The sequence below is a fragment of the Colletotrichum lupini genome, chromosome 8, assembly GCF_023278565.1.
Source record: "Colletotrichum lupini chromosome 8, complete sequence".
Taxonomy (NCBI): Eukaryota; Fungi; Ascomycota; class Sordariomycetes; order Glomerellales; family Glomerellaceae; genus Colletotrichum; species Colletotrichum lupini.
In genome coordinates this window covers 4,524,711-4,540,701 of record NC_064681.1, presented here as the reverse complement: position 1 = coordinate 4,540,701, position 15,991 = coordinate 4,524,711, and the positions used below count along the sequence as shown (strand labels likewise).

The 15,991-nt window shown below is 54.4% G+C and overlaps 6 protein-coding genes across 6 annotated transcripts; 2 read left to right on the top strand and 4 right to left on the bottom strand.

Moving 5' to 3' along the window:
* Positions 1 to 813: 813 nt before the first annotated feature.
* On the bottom strand, positions 814 to 2,085 carry CLUP02_15824 (uncharacterized protein; the record flags this gene model as incomplete). The annotated part of the gene is made up of 1 exon (XM_049294748.1): positions 814 to 2,085. The coding sequence occupies one exon, from the start codon at positions 2,083 to 2,085 to the stop codon at positions 814 to 816; it is 1,272 nt and encodes a 423-aa protein (XP_049151895.1).
* A 1,198-nt stretch (positions 2,086 to 3,283) lies between these two features.
* On the bottom strand, positions 3,284 to 4,296 carry CLUP02_15823 (siroheme synthase; the record flags this gene model as incomplete). The annotated part of the gene is made up of 3 exons (XM_049294747.1): positions 3,284 to 3,479; positions 3,552 to 4,033; positions 4,186 to 4,296. 3 exons carry the CDS (start codon positions 4,294 to 4,296, stop codon positions 3,284 to 3,286), a joined length of 789 nt encoding a protein of 262 aa, XP_049151894.1.
* An 824-nt stretch (positions 4,297 to 5,120) lies between these two features.
* CLUP02_15822 (FYVE zinc finger) lies at positions 5,121 to 7,307 on the top strand (the record flags this gene model as incomplete). The annotated part of the gene is made up of 3 exons (XM_049294746.1): positions 5,121 to 5,399; positions 5,454 to 5,476; positions 5,537 to 7,307. 3 exons carry the CDS (start codon positions 5,121 to 5,123, stop codon positions 7,305 to 7,307), a joined length of 2,073 nt encoding a protein of 690 aa, XP_049151893.1.
* Positions 7,308 to 7,933: 626 nt separating this feature from the next.
* Positions 7,934 to 10,639, bottom strand: CLUP02_15821 (uncharacterized protein; the record flags this gene model as incomplete). Its single annotated transcript, XM_049294745.1, has 3 exons — positions 7,934 to 8,538; positions 8,590 to 10,306; positions 10,391 to 10,639. 3 exons carry the CDS (start codon positions 10,637 to 10,639, stop codon positions 7,934 to 7,936), a joined length of 2,571 nt encoding a protein of 856 aa, XP_049151892.1.
* A 2,022-nt stretch (positions 10,640 to 12,661) lies between these two features.
* Positions 12,662 to 14,323, top strand: CLUP02_15820 (uncharacterized protein; the record flags this gene model as incomplete). Its single annotated transcript, XM_049294744.1, has 1 exon — positions 12,662 to 14,323. One exon carries the CDS (start codon positions 12,662 to 12,664, stop codon positions 14,321 to 14,323), a length of 1,662 nt encoding a protein of 553 aa, XP_049151891.1.
* A 28-nt stretch (positions 14,324 to 14,351) lies between these two features.
* Positions 14,352 to 15,208, bottom strand: CLUP02_15819 (acetyltransferase; the record flags this gene model as incomplete). Its single annotated transcript, XM_049294743.1, has 4 exons — positions 14,352 to 14,429; positions 14,457 to 14,508; positions 14,602 to 15,118; positions 15,178 to 15,208. 4 exons carry the CDS (start codon positions 15,206 to 15,208, stop codon positions 14,352 to 14,354), a joined length of 678 nt encoding a protein of 225 aa, XP_049151890.1.
* Positions 15,209 to 15,991: the final 783 nt, after the last annotated feature.

The following is a 15,991-nucleotide window of genomic DNA, read 5'->3' as shown; positions in this document are numbered from 1 at the left end:
TGCAAAGTCCAGGATCTCGGCCCGTTCTGGAAAGCCAAGCTCGGTGGTAACAAGCCGTAATGGCACGGATGGTGTTATTCATCGTGTAAGAAGCGGATACCAGCCGTCCTGGAAAAAAGGCACTCCCCCTGGTAATGCGGGGAATAAGCATGGGTGATGGCGGCTGAATGTGTTAGTCCCTTGCGGGCATCAGACTGTGACATTACCCAAGGGAACTAGTCATGGCTTGGACATGGCAAGACGCACTCAGTGGCAGCGAGCTGGTCATGCAGTGGTCTCGTGCTTTTCAGATAGATTGCTAGCTATTGCGAAGGGCGGCTGAAATGAGGCGCCTAGGTAGCATCCGAACTTTGCGAGATCCGAGTTTGGCGAGCCTCGGTAGCTGCAAGAGGCCACCCTTGTCTGATGCGTACCGAGTGAAACTCCAGGGTCTTGGCCACCACTGCTGCCGCTTATGAGAGGCCTTCCACCATTCCTCCGGGCTACTTGATGTGCCATGTAGCTTTTCGGATGACCGGTATACGCCATAGAGCCGGGGAATTATTCTAGATTGATGTAGATTGTTCTTATTTCCCAGAAGGGGCACGTAATTCCCCGTCCTGATGATCCCACCCCTGGAGGGTCGAAGGGCGTAATGAGTATCTTACATCCGCTCTTACGGAGTGGAAGTCATAGTCGTGGCTCTGAATCAAAGTCCCGAGTCGAAGGTCCGTCCGTCTGACTGCTCTCAAGTATGTGAGAGGGGAACTGATGCAGCAACAAGATTGTCTGCCCTGTTCATAGTTGTACCGAATTTGACGAGGCCTCGATGGATCAGGAGTTGGCGCTGGCAATGAGATCGCTGATCAAATTTTTGACCGGTTCAAACACCTCTTCATCATCGCCAGGTGGTACAAACACCTTGACGCGCCCCTCTGAGAGCACGAACCCGCCACAAGCAATCTTGGTGACTCTCACGCCAGGATGGAAGAGATTCAGGGCGAGATGCTTTTCCAAGTAGGCACCCAAAGCATGCAAGAACGCTTCGTCATGCTCCCCTTGGCGGTCAACCCATCCCCATCCTTCGTCCGCCTTGCCGCCCGCGAGCTTTTTTCTCTTTCTAGGATCCTCTTGGTAGCCTTGAGTGAGCCCTGCCTTGTTGATAATCGTCGGGTTCGTGAGCGTCATCCCTTCCTTTGTAAACCGCTTGAGCTCCTCAGCCGGTATGATGATGTCGATTGACTTGATTCCGAGCCCGTCTGGGGGTTGTTCGTCAGTGCCATCTGAGGTCACTGCGGGTGGTATGTAGAATCCCAGGGTCAAGACCATGTCTTTTGCCAGAGGGCCCTGTGAGGGGAGACCGGCATCTTCGATCCAACGTTCCCATGCCGTAGTCAGGCCTTTCGTACCCAAGCGTAACGAACTAATCCGGCAGTCGAATGTGCTTGACAGAAAGTCAACGATAACTGATTTCAAAGGTGCAGGCATGCGAAGGAGAAGCAGAGGTAGATGCAAAAAGTGCCTGTCATGTTTTGTGCCGCTGCTGGTAAGCAACCCAGGCACACCGAGGCTATTGGCCGATTGCAGTTCGGCAGTAGGCTCTTCCGTGATCTTTTCAGAAAGTGATGGTAGCAGCACAGCTGTGCACAGCGCGTTCTCGTATCTCATCTCGAATACAAGGCATCTCTTCTTGCGAACGGTTTCATCGGTCTCGACACCATCGCTGCTAAGATCCCTGCTCAGATCGGGGTCCGTATCGTCCGCGCCGCCTAGTAGAGCTTCAACGCCGACCCATCGTATTCCAGCTTTTTCCAGCGGGCCGGCGCGTCCTAGAGAGCTGTCGCTGCCTTCCAGCCCGACCTGTACACCTCTGACGACATCTCCCACGAGCGTGTCGCGTAAGCGCTGCGACAGTGCCTGTAATCGAGGAAAGCTCAGGGTGTTGGCGCCGACGTACAGCGGCGATGCGCGATGGGTAGAAAAGGTGGTGTTGAAGAAGGGCGGAGGTGGTTCGCGCTCCTCGAGGGACGATGGAGATGGTCTTTCGGGAAGTACTTCGGAATCGAATTCGGCCGCGGCCGCACGAGGGCGACCACGAGGAGGCATTGCGGTGAGCCGGCGAGGGTGCTGGCGACTCGGGGAATGGGTGCGGAAACGGTGATGTCTTAAATTGGTACTTGGTGCAATGATGACGCGTTGGTGCTGGCTGAGTCTGCGACTTTCTCGATTGATAGCAGGTTCGTAGGAATTGTCTAAGTAGAATGCGCGTCGGTCTGCGATTTCTCTCGGTGTTGTTGATTGTGGGTTTCGCCAAAGCACGCGGATGCTGTGTGCGAAGTAGCTGTGATGCGTAGAAAGTAAGGAAGATGGCCTGTTAAAGCTAACGTGGGGCCAATTGGCGATGGGCACTTGGGGATGGGCAGACAAGATATTGATGCCTACAACGATGATACAGGTGAATGTGTGCAGCAAGATGGTCCGAGCTAGAATGAATACACTGTGTATTATGATAGAGGAACTTCGTCCAAGGTTATGAATGGTGTGAGAGGTAGAATTGAATTGCAGACTTCCCGGGCAAGAGGCGCAGTGGCGAAAGGTACCCGGAGGCAGGTACCTTTGTAGAGCACCTGCACGCCGTGCCGATTTTGTGGATCCATCGGCGCCAGCTCCGGAACCTTTGTCCCGAACGGGTTTGGAATGAAAACACCCAGGATGGTCAAATCGATATCACTTCTCATAGAGTCTCATCATTACGGAATGGGGGATTGTGTTCAAAATGATTTCAAGGCTATTCGCTAAGCTGGACATGAACGCGCCTACCAATGTTCTAGAGTGAGTGGAGACTACCCAACACCACCAATCTAGCTGCTTCCACAGTTGAACGTCTTCATAACAAATTCCAGCATAATGATTAGGAGAAAATATCGTATGAGCCTTGAGATGAAAATTGCACACTACATTTCGAACCCAAGCCCAGCCAATCCATGCTAGACCACATTCGCCAAGTACAACATATCTCCCTGAGCTCTTATCTCAGTCGAAAGGTATGAAGTCAAGATGCAGGCTCGATAACGCGCCTTCTAGTCTTCTTTTCCGCATAGTAGTACACTGCTCCAAGCCAAAGATTCTATGCCAGTCATGCCATATTGCGCCTGGCCCTTTTTTAGTTCCGAAACCTTTTCATGTCGTGAGATGTCGCCAATGAAGCACTCTAGATAACTCCAATGAAAAGACGCCCAATATCGCTCAAACACCCATATCCAGTATGTATGTACACAAGATATGTACATGTCTTTGGTATGTATCATGCGCCTACGGAAAAACCAAAGGACCCGTCAAACACGTCCATCTTGTTGAAGCCAGGGTTTTCCCTCATGGCTAAGAGGTCGTCGATTGTAGGCACCTCGTTTGTCGCATAGAATCTGAGAAGGTTCTCCATGTCCTCGTCGGTGAGATCGCAGATTTCTTCCCAGTCGAACTTGTTGCTGACTTTGATCATCCTGTTGCTCAATTGTAAGCATTTCTTACAGTAACAGTAAAGTAGAACTCCCCAGACAAGGGTTCAGACGTACCAGCCCATGCGCTTAGGGCTTTCCTCCGAGTTCGGAGCCATTTTGCGCAGTTTCGCTCTGAGTGTACCAATGGCCTCGATGGCGTTGCCGGCGTTCTTGGGAAGTGACTTTGCGATATGCCGCCGGATGATGGCAGCCAGTCTGGGGCCCTTGCCATTGGTGCTAACCATAATCTGAAGGGGGCCGTCACGGTGGACACTGCCAAAGTAAAAATCGCATTCTGGGGGTACGTCTGCGATGTTGGCGGGCACTTTGCGCTCCTTGCACAACTTCCAGATTACAGTAGAGGCGGCCGGGTCGTCAATGGCAACAAGAACCATGGCTGCGCCATCTAGGTCAGAGGGTTCGAAGAGACGATCGACGTGGGTAACTTGGGCTTGTTCAACACGGTGGGCTACTTCGGGGTTGAGGCCAGAGGCGGGGCAGACAACGGTGACATTGGCATCGGCATCGAGGCAGTTAAGGATCCGACCGGCGGCAACCTGTTCCAGACAGACAATTAGCATTCAACAATATGGTAAGACGGCGATAGTATGGCACGAGGGAAGAGTCATTTCTGGTGTAAGAGAGAGAGAGAGAGAGCTCTAGCTACGCCGCGGAGATGCCGCAGCATGGGGTGTGCAACATAACGTACCTCGCCTCCTCCAACAACCAGGACCTTCTTTCCCTTGATCTGCCATGCCAGAATCAGACTGCCTCCGCCCTTGACTTCGGGGAACTTCTTCGTTGTCGACTTGGCGGCCATGTTGTGTATGTGTAGTGCGTGGTGAAGGTGGTGGTTTATGGGACGAGATTTGACTCTGGAGTTCCTCGATGACGAAGGCAACTTTTTGGGCAGCAGTTTTGGAGAGATGCAGCTGCCAGGTCGGGGGCGATAAGGCGCAAAGGCCGTCGATAAGGCTGGCGTCCCCACACCGAGGAACGCAATGGCGGTCTGCACGATAGATGTATACCTCGTCCACGGCTCATCATGGGTGTTGATAGAAGTACCTCTGTATCAGTCGGCACACGGCTGCCCCGCCTTCCCCCTGTCTGTAGGCCCTGGTCAGCGCGTGTGTCCACTAGCGCAGCCTTTAGCGCATGTCTTTAGCGTCCCGGTCTCCAAATCCCGCCGAATGCGTTGCTCCCCAACCCCTGTCGTCCTCCCCTACCGCCCTGCCATTGCCTGCCATTGCCTTTCCCGCCCGCCGTCCGCCTGCCGTCCGCCCACTGCTTTGCTGCTGATTCTCTCCAATCCCTGGGCAGGGAAGAGGCCTGACGGGCTGCGAGGGAACCTACAACTTGGAACTGCAACTGGAACTGGAACCATCCTGCCCTCCACTGAGGTGCCCGTGAGCTGAGGTGACGGGGCCATCACCCGTGAAGACGAACCACCGCCACGAACCACTTGCACTTGCGACCTGCGTCTGTCATCTGCCATCTGCCATCTACACCATCAAAACCCCCCCGCCCTTCCAACACACTCAAATTCCGATCCCGCCGAGACAACCCGAGCAAACGAACATCGACGTCCCCTCCTTTCCACCTCCGATTCATGGTCTCGTAGCTATCGTCTTCCCGTTTTCCACGATGTCCGGCCGCAAGCTGGGAGGCGGCCGCATCTTGGGCAGCGGCAAAGGCCTCGCCCCTCCCACGCCTCCCGCCATCAACGGGCACCAACGCACACCCAGTCCCTTTGCTCCCTCAGAAAGCACTCTGTCGCTCAACTCCTCCTCGGCTTCGCCTCCAGTCTCGAGCCCTTTACCCGACTTTGCCCAAGATGTTGGTTCCAACATTAGTGTTGGAGGCCCCTCTAGAGCCGCTACTTCCAGTTCCAAGCTAGTCTGCCCAATATGTGAAGAGGAAATGGTCTGTTGCAACGTTTGTCGTCCATGAGAGAGGCTTGCTAATGGTAAACCACAGTTGACCCTGCTTCAACTCAACAGGTGAACTTGTCTTTGCGTCCTTGCGACACTGAACTCTAGTCTCTGACCCTCCCTCCTCAGACACATCGACGATAACCACCAAGAACTTCCCGAAGTCGAACAAGATGAGGTCCGCACCTGGTTCGACAAGCAGGTGCTCAAGGCCAAACGGTTCCAACCACTGTCTATAATCAACCAAAAATTGCGAGGTCTCGACGTCTTCGAATCCAACGAGTCCCTGCCCATTGCCCCGCCTACGACTGCGGAGCTCATTGAGGGACCGATAGACCCGGACGAGCTCATTACACGATCGCATTGGCAACGACAAACGAGCAACGACCGATGCACCGACCCGACGTGCGGGAAAGGCCTTGGAGCTGTCAATGGAAGCATCAATTGTAGGAATTGCGGCAGGTTATTCTGCGAGGAGCACACCATGTACCAGATGAAGTTGTCGAGGTCTGCCCAGCACGACCCCGTGCGGGGATACTGGGTCCGAGTCTGCGAGACGTGTTACAAGTCGAGAGATGGCTACAACGACCACAACGGTGTCCTGATTGATCACACCTCAACGTTTGCCGAGATGCGACGGAAGAGGGTCGAGAGGCAGAATCTCGAAGTGGCTAGGCTGGAAAAGCGTTTGACCAAGCTGACGCAATTGCTTGCGAATGCGCCCGAAGATGTCACAACAAATGGAGGAAGTCTGCTGTCGCCTGTCGCCGCCCTTGCGGGTCAAAAGAACCAGAGGAAACTGATTGAGCAGTCGGTTGTTACTTGGGAAGATGACGCCTCCGTCACGCAATGCCCATATTGTCAACAAGAGTTTGGATCTTGGACGTTTAGAAGACACCACTGCCGCATATGTGGCAGGGTGGTCTGCGCCGATCCACTTACAGGCTGCTCGAGTGAGGTGGGCTTGAGCATTGCCAGTCGTGAGTCTCAATCTACGGCATCATTTTCACGCGTGTCGCGCCTAACAGTCTCAGCTACGAGCCCTGCGACGGAGAAGCCTCCAACAGCGGCACAGCCTGGCCAACTCAGCATCGACGTTCGCATGTGCCGCGAATGCAATCACACAATATTTGCGAAGCGCGACTTTGCGTCAACCATCTCCCACAAGCCAGCTGACCAGCGAGCATACGAGACATTGTGCCAGTTCGAGCGCGGTATTCGCCAGCTTATGCCCATCTTCCAACGAACATTACTTGCTCTCCAGCCAGAGGGGGACGATGGGGCCGAATCATCAAAACCACCTCCCACACATGCTCAGATTCAGGAGGCTTCCAAAATCAGGAAACGCCTTACCGATGCGTTTACCAAATACGATACGGCCGCCCGTCGACTCCGCGATATGAAGACTACCTCCAAGACACAGCTTCGCTTACAGCAAGCCGTCTACGCTGCCGCCTCTACGTTCCTACATACCCATATGTTGACCCTCAAGTCGGTGCCACAAATCCTACGCTCTCGTTCATCACAGGCTTCTCGCCTCCGAGCCCTGCAGTCTGGCAACGTGAATGGGTCCTCGTCGTCCCTCCACCTCTCGCCCCTCCGTAATCAAGAGCTCGCCGAATCCGAAACAGCAAGCCAGGCAAGCGAGACCAGCACTGCCGTATCAGCGCTCGAGACGGAAGAGAAGGAGGCTCGTGAGCGTTTAGTGGTCCTGGAGGAGCAGCGCTTCATGGTGCAGCAAATGGTGGACTCTGCTCGGGATGCGAGACGGTTTGAGGAGGTTAGTGCGCTTACGCGCAATGTGGAGGAACTGAACAGGGAGATTGAGAGAGCCAAGAAGTTGGTGGGCGGTGTTGAGGAACGATGGGAGGGCCTTTATGCGTCTGGCCTGGCAAGGTGAGGACTGTCACGACTAGACTGCCTGGGAAAGACGAAAGCAGGGAAGGACTAGTCAGAGGAAAAGCAAGGAAAGAGGAGAAGGACAAGCGATTCGATGCTTTTTTATTTCAGAATCTCACAGCAGCATTGCAAGGCGTTTTGGGGAGGGAACAAACAAAGTCAAGAAGCTTGGTACCACCACCACCCCTGGGATACCTTATTTCATAGGTGGGCAAAACATTCATAAAATAGCTTAGGCATGAGGACGTTTTGAAAAACCTCATCGAGTCTTGAAGATCGAAAAAGACTTTGATTGTTGAAAGCCTCATCTTGTATGGCCAAGACGAATAAATGATATCATGATATTCTGAGCTGAGCCTCGCGCGCGCATCTCCTGATTTGCGTTCCTCACTCCCCTCCAACGCCATTGAGTAAAATAAAACCAGGCAAAAGACCACCACTCCTCTTTCGAATATATGAATACTTGCCAAAACGATCGGATTGGCGTGAATAAAAAAAAATGGATGCTTCTCCAACATAGGGGTATGACAATATCCACACAAAATAGCTCTCTCTCTCCTGAGAGCACTTCTCTCTCTTCTCTTTCCATCCTGTTGAGACGCAACACCACACAGTAGGCAGAGTCCCTTAGTGCACCACACCCTCGACGCCGCCGAGGAACCGCCTCACACGCTCAACTTCCAACTCGCCCTTTTCGCTCTCCACCGCCCTCAACAGACCATCAACGACAGCATCGACCTGGTCCTCGGGCTCCCCCGTACACATGGCCACCACGCGCCGGTACTTGACCTCGAGGTCCTTGCTCCTCCCCTTGAGCGCACCCGCCATCTTGCGCGTAACGTCCCGTCTTGCCGACACGGCGCTCAACCTCGCCTTGAGGGTCGCCGCCGAGGGCAAAAGGCCGCCTTCGCCATTCGTGCCGGCCGTCTCGAGCGCCGCGCTGAGTTCCGTCTCCCACGACGATGAGAGGGCATTCGTTCGCCCCGCCCGATTCTGTTCCTGCGTGAGGCGCACTTGTTCTTCTTCGCGGGCGTGGCTCAGGTTTGAAACTTTTTGCCGCGCCAGTTGCTGCTTGCGCAAAGTTGCTTGCATGGCTTCGAGGTTTCTCTTGGCCTCGCCTAGTTGGGCTGATGTTGTGCGGAGGGTGGTGTGGAGAGACTCGATGACGGCCTGTTTTGACTTCACTTCGCTTTGGAAAGTCGAGCTTGCTTCGGTAAGGAGATGTGTAATCGCTGATGGAATGTCAGTTTGGTGATGTGGTAGAAGGGGGACATTAAACTTACATGAAATAATGTCATCACTGCTTTCCTTTGTTGGTTCACTGCTGACGAGTCCGTTCTTCTCGACATCTCCATTTGTTGCGTTGCCGTTGGCTCCGTTGATGATCTTGGAAGCTTCGTCCGCAGGTTCACCCCCGATGCCAAAGTCTACGGGCCGCAGACCAGCGCGGTTGGCAATTTCGCCATCAGCGCCGACCTCTAGCAGTTGTGAGATGATGCTTCGGTTGCCTATCCGTGCTGCGATGTTCAAGGCCGTGTCGCCGGCATGATCTTGGGCATTGACAATCTCCGACATGAAGCGAGCGATACCCATTTTGGGCTGTGATGATGGCTGAGATTGTGAGCTGGCTGGAGCGCTCTCTCCCTTTCCATTGGCAGCGAGTTGCCCGTTGGGATTGCTGCCCTGTCGCACGACCCATTCCAGGAGGCTTTCGAGGTAATACCTGCTTGCGGCGTTCCTGCCCTTTACGGCGCTCGTCATGGCAATATGGTGCAAAACGGTCCGTCCCTTGCTGTCGCGAACCTCGATGGTGCTTCCGAGAACATCAAGGAGATCGGGAAACTGTCCCAGGTCCATGGAGTTTGTCACAACACATGCCCTGACCAGAGCGGTCTCTCCAGAGGCATTGACTCGAAAAGGACTGGCGCCTGCTGCAATGAGGGCCCGCAAGAGAGACATACGTGATAACGTAGCCGCCCAGTGTAGGGCAGTGTGGCTTTGCTGGTCGATAGGCATATCCAGTTCAATGGGGGCTAATGTCCGCAGCATCTCATGCTTTGACTGATCCGAGGTTGCTGAGTCCATGAAGAGGCTCATGAGCATGCTACGCTTCGCCTCCGCATCAGGGGACATTTCGAATGGTAAAGGGCTCAGAGGGCTGTGGCCGTCGTGTGGCGGGGCATTCGCTTGAGAGTAGATGAAGGATTCGTTGGGTTCTGTGGGCGATCCGGGGAACTGGTTCTGGTACATCTCCATAGAGTTGTTGTTGTATCCGAAGCTGTCTTGCGGTGTCATGGTTACCCGCTGTCGCTTCCTAGGCGGCTCTGGGCCATCAAATTGCTGACTTGTTTGCTGGGTCGAATAGGCCGAGTCGTTCTGGTTACCGTAGTCGGAAGCGAAGCTTTGCTGTGAGTTGCCCGGGAAGTCATCGCCATTCTGCATAGAGCTCTGGCGGCTGAAGCTGGGCGCCTTGGTGGGTCCGTTACGGCTTCTCGGGCCAGGCGAGTCGAATCGTGCCTTGCTGATAGCAGCGACAGCGTGCGACGCAGTGGTTGAGATATTTTTGAAAAAGGTGCCGTTGAGACCGGCCATGGCATTCGTCCTTGCCTCGTTCCCGGCATTGTACATTCGTTTCCTCTGCGCAGCCATGGCCTGCTCCTTGGTCGGGGTATTGAAGTCTCCTCGGCCTGCCACTCCTCCATCCTGACCCATGTCGTACGTTAGCAAGGGGCGCAGGACCTCCTCTACGCCGTATTGACGGCAGACTTCGACGCCTCGGTCGAACTTGATCCAGGTGCCCTGATATTTTCCGTATCCTCCCTGGACCTTTTCGTGCTCGCCAGTCTGGATCTCCTTTTCGAGTATCTTTGTGCGCTTTCCCTTGTCGACACCGGCCACTTTGAGGATTTGTGTGGCATTGAGCCAGCTGTCTTGCCGCCTGCGCATAACGGCGACACCATTAACTTCCATCTCGTAGACGTCGACACCGGAATAGACGGCCTAGTTGCGCTTGTCAGTGCGACTGTCCAGTGTGGTGAACTGCGACATTGGGGTAGCGCGACCACACGCAAGACCGGTACTTACGCTGTAAATCTGCGGGGCCTCATTGGCGAGCCTCGAGTCCCCTCCATAGGCTCGGTAGCCGCCCTGAGATTGCTGGCTCATTGTGAAAGACTGTTGGGATGATGGCTGTGATTGCGATGCGGAAGGCATCACTGCTGTAGAAGCGGGATTCCCGCGATTATCTTGGTGTCGGGCGGTGGACAAGGAGGATTTGCGGCGGGAATTGAGGGAGTGGGAGGGTTGGGCAGTTGTGAGGGTGGTCGAAGACATGTGCCAGCGCTAGCACATTGGCAGCGAGCAAGCGATGGCAAGGCGATGTGATCGGTAGGCGGAGAGGAGGGGAGAGGGGTTGTAGAGGAACGGAGCTCTATATAAATGAGGCGATCAATCGACGTTGAGAGGTATGGCTTGGCCTTGTAGTTGTAGAGGTTGAGAAGATGAAGAGGTCACAGAGTGGATTTGGGGGATGCGCTGATTCGAAATGCGAAATGCGTGCAACCGCGGCCGTCTTGTTCCCTTTGGTCTTTGGTTGGGGGCTCGTTGTGCGGTGCGTTGCTTTGCGGTGCTTTGCGTTGCGCCACCTTTGACCGGGTGCTTTGTGTGCGTTGTGCTGGGTATCGACTGTCTCCGTACTAGGTATGCGGATGCAGTAGCTATGCCACAGGTAGCAGTAACGACGGATGATGGAAGATCAAAGCAGGGCAGCTGGAGGGACAAGCAGCAGCAGCAGCAGCAGCAGAGTAGAGTCGTGGGTTGTGAGTGGAAGGATGCGAAGGCGAGGTTTGGGTGGTAGGCGGCTATTCTCCAAGGGAGAGAGAGAGAGGTGTCTTTCGGGTTCGAGCCAAGAGCAGAAAGAGGCGGTGGATTTGAGGTTCAGAAAGGCGCAAAAAAGTGCCACCAAAGGAAGAAGGATGAGGTTGAGATTGGAGCGTCCAGACAACGGCAGACTGGAGAGCAAGTGGATATCTGACAGAGTTCACAACTGCGAGTATTCGTCGCTCTGGTTGCCGGGTCCGAAAATGAAAAAGGGCCCGCGGCACTGGGCCCGAAATGGGAATTTCAATTAACGGTGTTGGGGACGTGTCTGTTTCGCGAGGGCGTGTCTTGCGATGTGAGCGTGTCGCGCGTCTCAATTTACGGCACGCTGTGCGCTCGCTGGCTGGGAACCTGGAAGTAGTGAAAAGGAACGGGGGCAGACGGCTGACTCAAGGGCGGGAACTTGGGAAGGGAGGAGGGGGAGAATTGGTGCTTTCCCATGTGTTAAGCGAGATGCACAGGCCACCATTCTCACGTTCACCAATGCATTACCTAAGGTAAGGTACTTACTAAGGTAGGTAGGTACGCAAGGCAAAGTACCTTACCTTGGGAACGTACCTACCCATCTTTCTGACTGTGCGCCGACCCCCAGGAGGCGGAAGGTTCCTCCTGGGCCCCTGCTTCCCTTCAACGCGTTCTTGAAAGTGGAAGGAAAGGGCGTGACGCGTCTCACTCTCGACTCACTGGGCAGGCGCTGCTTCCATTCACGGCCACACTTATCAGACCTCTTATCGCGTCTCTGTCACCTCCCCCCCGCCCTGAGGGGTCATGGAATGGAACTCAAGCATGGTTCTCCATCTCATAGCAGAATGAGGGGCAGTCAAAACGCTCATGTCGAGTCTCCCACTCATCCACTCATCCGTCACCTCATAAGGCAAGGTACGTACGGAGTACAATACCACGTGTGCAATGCTTTCAGTCACGTATAATCAAGTAACAGCTCACCTTCCCTATTGTTCTCATCGGTCTCTGAGTAGAGACTTGATCCTGCACTTGGCGTAGGAAGTAAGACAGTGCCTTGGACTTTAGCTTTTAGGCAAAAGTCATGTCACTACCTAGTCCTATACATCCCTACATATCTACTCCGTGTCTTGTTACTTGTCTTTGTGAATTCTCAAGTTCAGTGTGAGGTAAGCCGACCGCCAACCGATTAAAGGCCCCACATCCGGAGCTTGGGCCAATCGGACTCAGCCCAGCCGAATCAACGAGCCAACGGGGAGCAGCGGCGCAAGAGGACGGTGCAGGTGCAGGCCCTGTCAGGGCAGTTTTTTGTAAGGTAGCTTGGTGCTCCTCTGCATTGTCATCTGCATGCATCCTGCTCGACATCGCACATGCGTTTCTGCCCGACCTGGCAACAACCACGATGAAGAAAAGACCAGCCTCGCCCTAACCTCCTCACCTTCCGATTGACCTTTCCTCCCTCTTTCGCCGTCCTGTCCGTCCTCTGCGACGAAGGCCTTCACCGATACCGCCGCAATGCAGACTCGAATACCTTTGCCACGGCCAGTGCAGCCGTTGCATGTCTACCGCCACCTGCTGCGCTCTGCCACCTACTTTCCTCCCTCAATACGACCGTTCCTCGATCATCGCATACGGACGGCTTTTCGAGACGAGCGGGACAGAATGGCTGAAAGCGAGCTCAACATTGCCGAGTCCCTCAACTCAGCAGAAGCTCGAGAAAGGGAAGAGGACCGGCGCAAAAAGGTCCTTGCCGACGCAAAACACAAGGTTCCTGTACTCCAGGCTGCCGTTGAAGGCGACCAAGCCCGTCTACGGCGTGTCATGTGGCATGCCTTTGGCCGACTTGGCAAATCCCGCCGCGAGCTTATGGCCACATTTGTCCAAAAGGCGCCGGATCCCAAGGCTGACCCTGCCAAGCTAGAAGAGCTCGCAAAGAAAAAGGAAGAGCATAAAAAGATGATGGAAAAGCGCGCCGAAATCCATCCTTGGAACCGCGAATACACCTGGGACGAGCCCACGCCCTGGCTTCGGCAACATCTCAGTCCTATGGAAGAAAATTGGGACCTTCCCAAGCTGGATCGATACCTCAGGGCGCAAAAGAGCCACCAGCGTAACACCACGGGCGCCGCCTTTCCTAGAGGCACAATCGGCGATCTTGATCCAGAAAAAGATGTACCCGAGAAGGACGGTTGGGGCCGTCCAGTCGCATTGCGAAGAGTAACGAAACTCACAAGAAAGTTCTGGAAGGCCCAGGCCGACAAAATTATGCCTCCGGTATCCCAGGCAAATTGGGAGTCTTTACAGCAGCTCGCATCCGGAGAGGCGCCTCCTGAGATGTACAGGATGTTGAGACGACGGCCTATCGCCGGCGGCCCCGTCGAAGCGCCTCAAGATGCCATGACTAGCGAGCGGTCTTCGATACTCTCTGGCAACGATGGAGACGAATGGGAATCGCAGGAACCGCGGGAACCGTGGGAGTGGCAGTCTTCCGCCCTAATCCCTGTTCGCGAGACTGAACGACCAAGTCAACGAGAACTCGAATTGCTCACCGGCGAGAAGGACCTTGGACCATATTCGCAAGCACGTCACCTCCGTCTTGGACACAATGAGAAGAGAGACCGAATTGTAATTGAGAATGTCAAACGCCGCGCCTTCTCCAAGCGCGCTGTGCGGCGTGAATATCTCAAGATGTGGCAGGCAACCTCATATATGAAGGGGGGCCAGAGCAAATCGGCAAGGCCTGTGTGGGGTCGCGTGGAATTAGAACTGCCCGTGGTCACTGCGACGCATCATCATTTCTTCGGAGGCGTCGATGCCCAAGGCCGCGTACCGAAACCAGAGCGACACGAGTCTACAAACACGAGCAGTACTGTGCCTGAGGATGAGAAAGCCCAGTCTAGAAGTGCAAAACAAGTCAGTTCTGGTGGTGACGCCGGTGCGACTGGCGAGCCTCGGTCTAAGTCGCCTGATTCCGAGAAGCCCGGAACTCCTGGCGACTTTGTAGCAAGGCCCCGTGACTTTAAGAATCCCAAGCTATCCAGGCCTCCGCGTCAACTCGACAGCACGGCAGGTAGCTTTGGAAACTTCAAGCTCTCCAAGTCTAGAGATCACAGGCAGCGAGACACACGCGACACCAATTCGAGTGACTCGAGGAGAGCATCTTTGACGTCAAAATAGGCGGACAAATTCATTGGTATGACAGACGTCATACCGCCTCTAACATACCCATCAAGCCAAAGGCGCCCAGGGAGGCTAGAAAGCCGAGATATCGAGAGTCCGTGTACTAGAATGGCCGGATCATTTTTCTTACAGGCAAAAGAATGCCACAGATAGTGAGGGAGAGCATCTCAGAAAGGTATCCTCTGGATTAGCTGTGTTGCTGGTCTCATACTTTAACGATGTATTATATGACTGTAACTATTTTTTCTTCTTTCGGTAGAGACTGGCCTCCTCACGAATCAAGCAAGCCAGCCAGCTTCGGCAGGGCGTCGCCATCGACGCGCATGCCAACCCAGTCGTTCATGGCCTTTGCGCCAATGGACTCGTAAAACTTGATACTCGGCTCATTCCACTTCAAGACGGACCACTCGAGCCGCCCGCCCTCCATGGCGACGACCTCCTTGGCCAGCTCGACGAGCAGCCGCTTGCCGTAGCCCTTCTTGCGCTCCGACAGACGCACGTAGAGGTCCTCGAGGTAGACGCCCGGCTTGGCGCGCCAGGTGCTGTAGTTGTAAAAGTAGAGGGCCATGCCGACGCCCTCGCCGGCCTCGTTGAAGAGGAGGAGGCAACGCGCGGGTTTCGACGGCGATGTGGGCTCCGTTTGGGGTTTGCCTGGCGTGTAGGTTGTTTCCTGGGGTGACGAGGGCGCAAAGGCGACTGTGGCGCCGAGGGTCTCTTCTGTGGCAAGGACGCTGTCGAGCTCGTGCTCGTAGTCTGCGAGCTCTTTGATGAGGCTTAGGATGGTGGGGATATCTGGTGGGGTGTCAGTCCTGGGCCCCGTCTGCCATGGTTCTGGAGATGGAGTGCCTTACCCTCCCGGCGGGCGTGTCGGACAGATGCCATCTTCAAGTGTACAAGATGGTCGCTACTGTAATTCTATGATGAGTGAGACTACGATATGAAAGACTAGCAGAGCCTCAAATGTCGTGATCGAGAGGCAGTATTTGTATCTCTACTGTATTCTACAACGTATCCATAAGATGTTAGAAACGATCGTCAAGGGCGCGCCTCATGTCATGTGGTGGGGAAGCTTGTATGCAAGGTCCCTCAGTTGTCCCGGCAGAATTGAGTCGTCGTTTTCACCGCCTGCTTGGATGTTTCAAATGGGCTCTCATGATCGTACTCATCGGGCTACACGAAGAGCAAGCCTTAATGAGTCTTTATGAGTGTCTATAGCATCTCATTTGATCGATGAAGTGTCATAAATGAAATCGCCAAGAGCATGGGTTTTGGTTGTGGAGTTGAGCAGCGAAATCACTCTTATCGTGAATTACAAAGCATCAGCGTATCATTCCGAAGACCCCGGTCGATTAGAGTACACTGTCATATGTCAAGTCATCGATGCAGGTACTGGGAGTGAATGAAAGTCTTCCGTCTACTTCAAAACCCAATGGCGTTCTTATACGCACAAATGTATGAGGCCCGGCGTTTAGAACGGGAGCTGAGACTGATATCCGGCGGGAGAACCGTATTCAACACCGCATCTCTTGCCCGTCGCCGACACCGGTCCGGGACGGATTGATAAGTTGATGCTAATACACCCAATGCCGCTTCACAATTGGACCAGGACGGTCCTTATCCTTGCTCAGTGATGATGACATGGACGATGTTGCCGCACGCCATTGA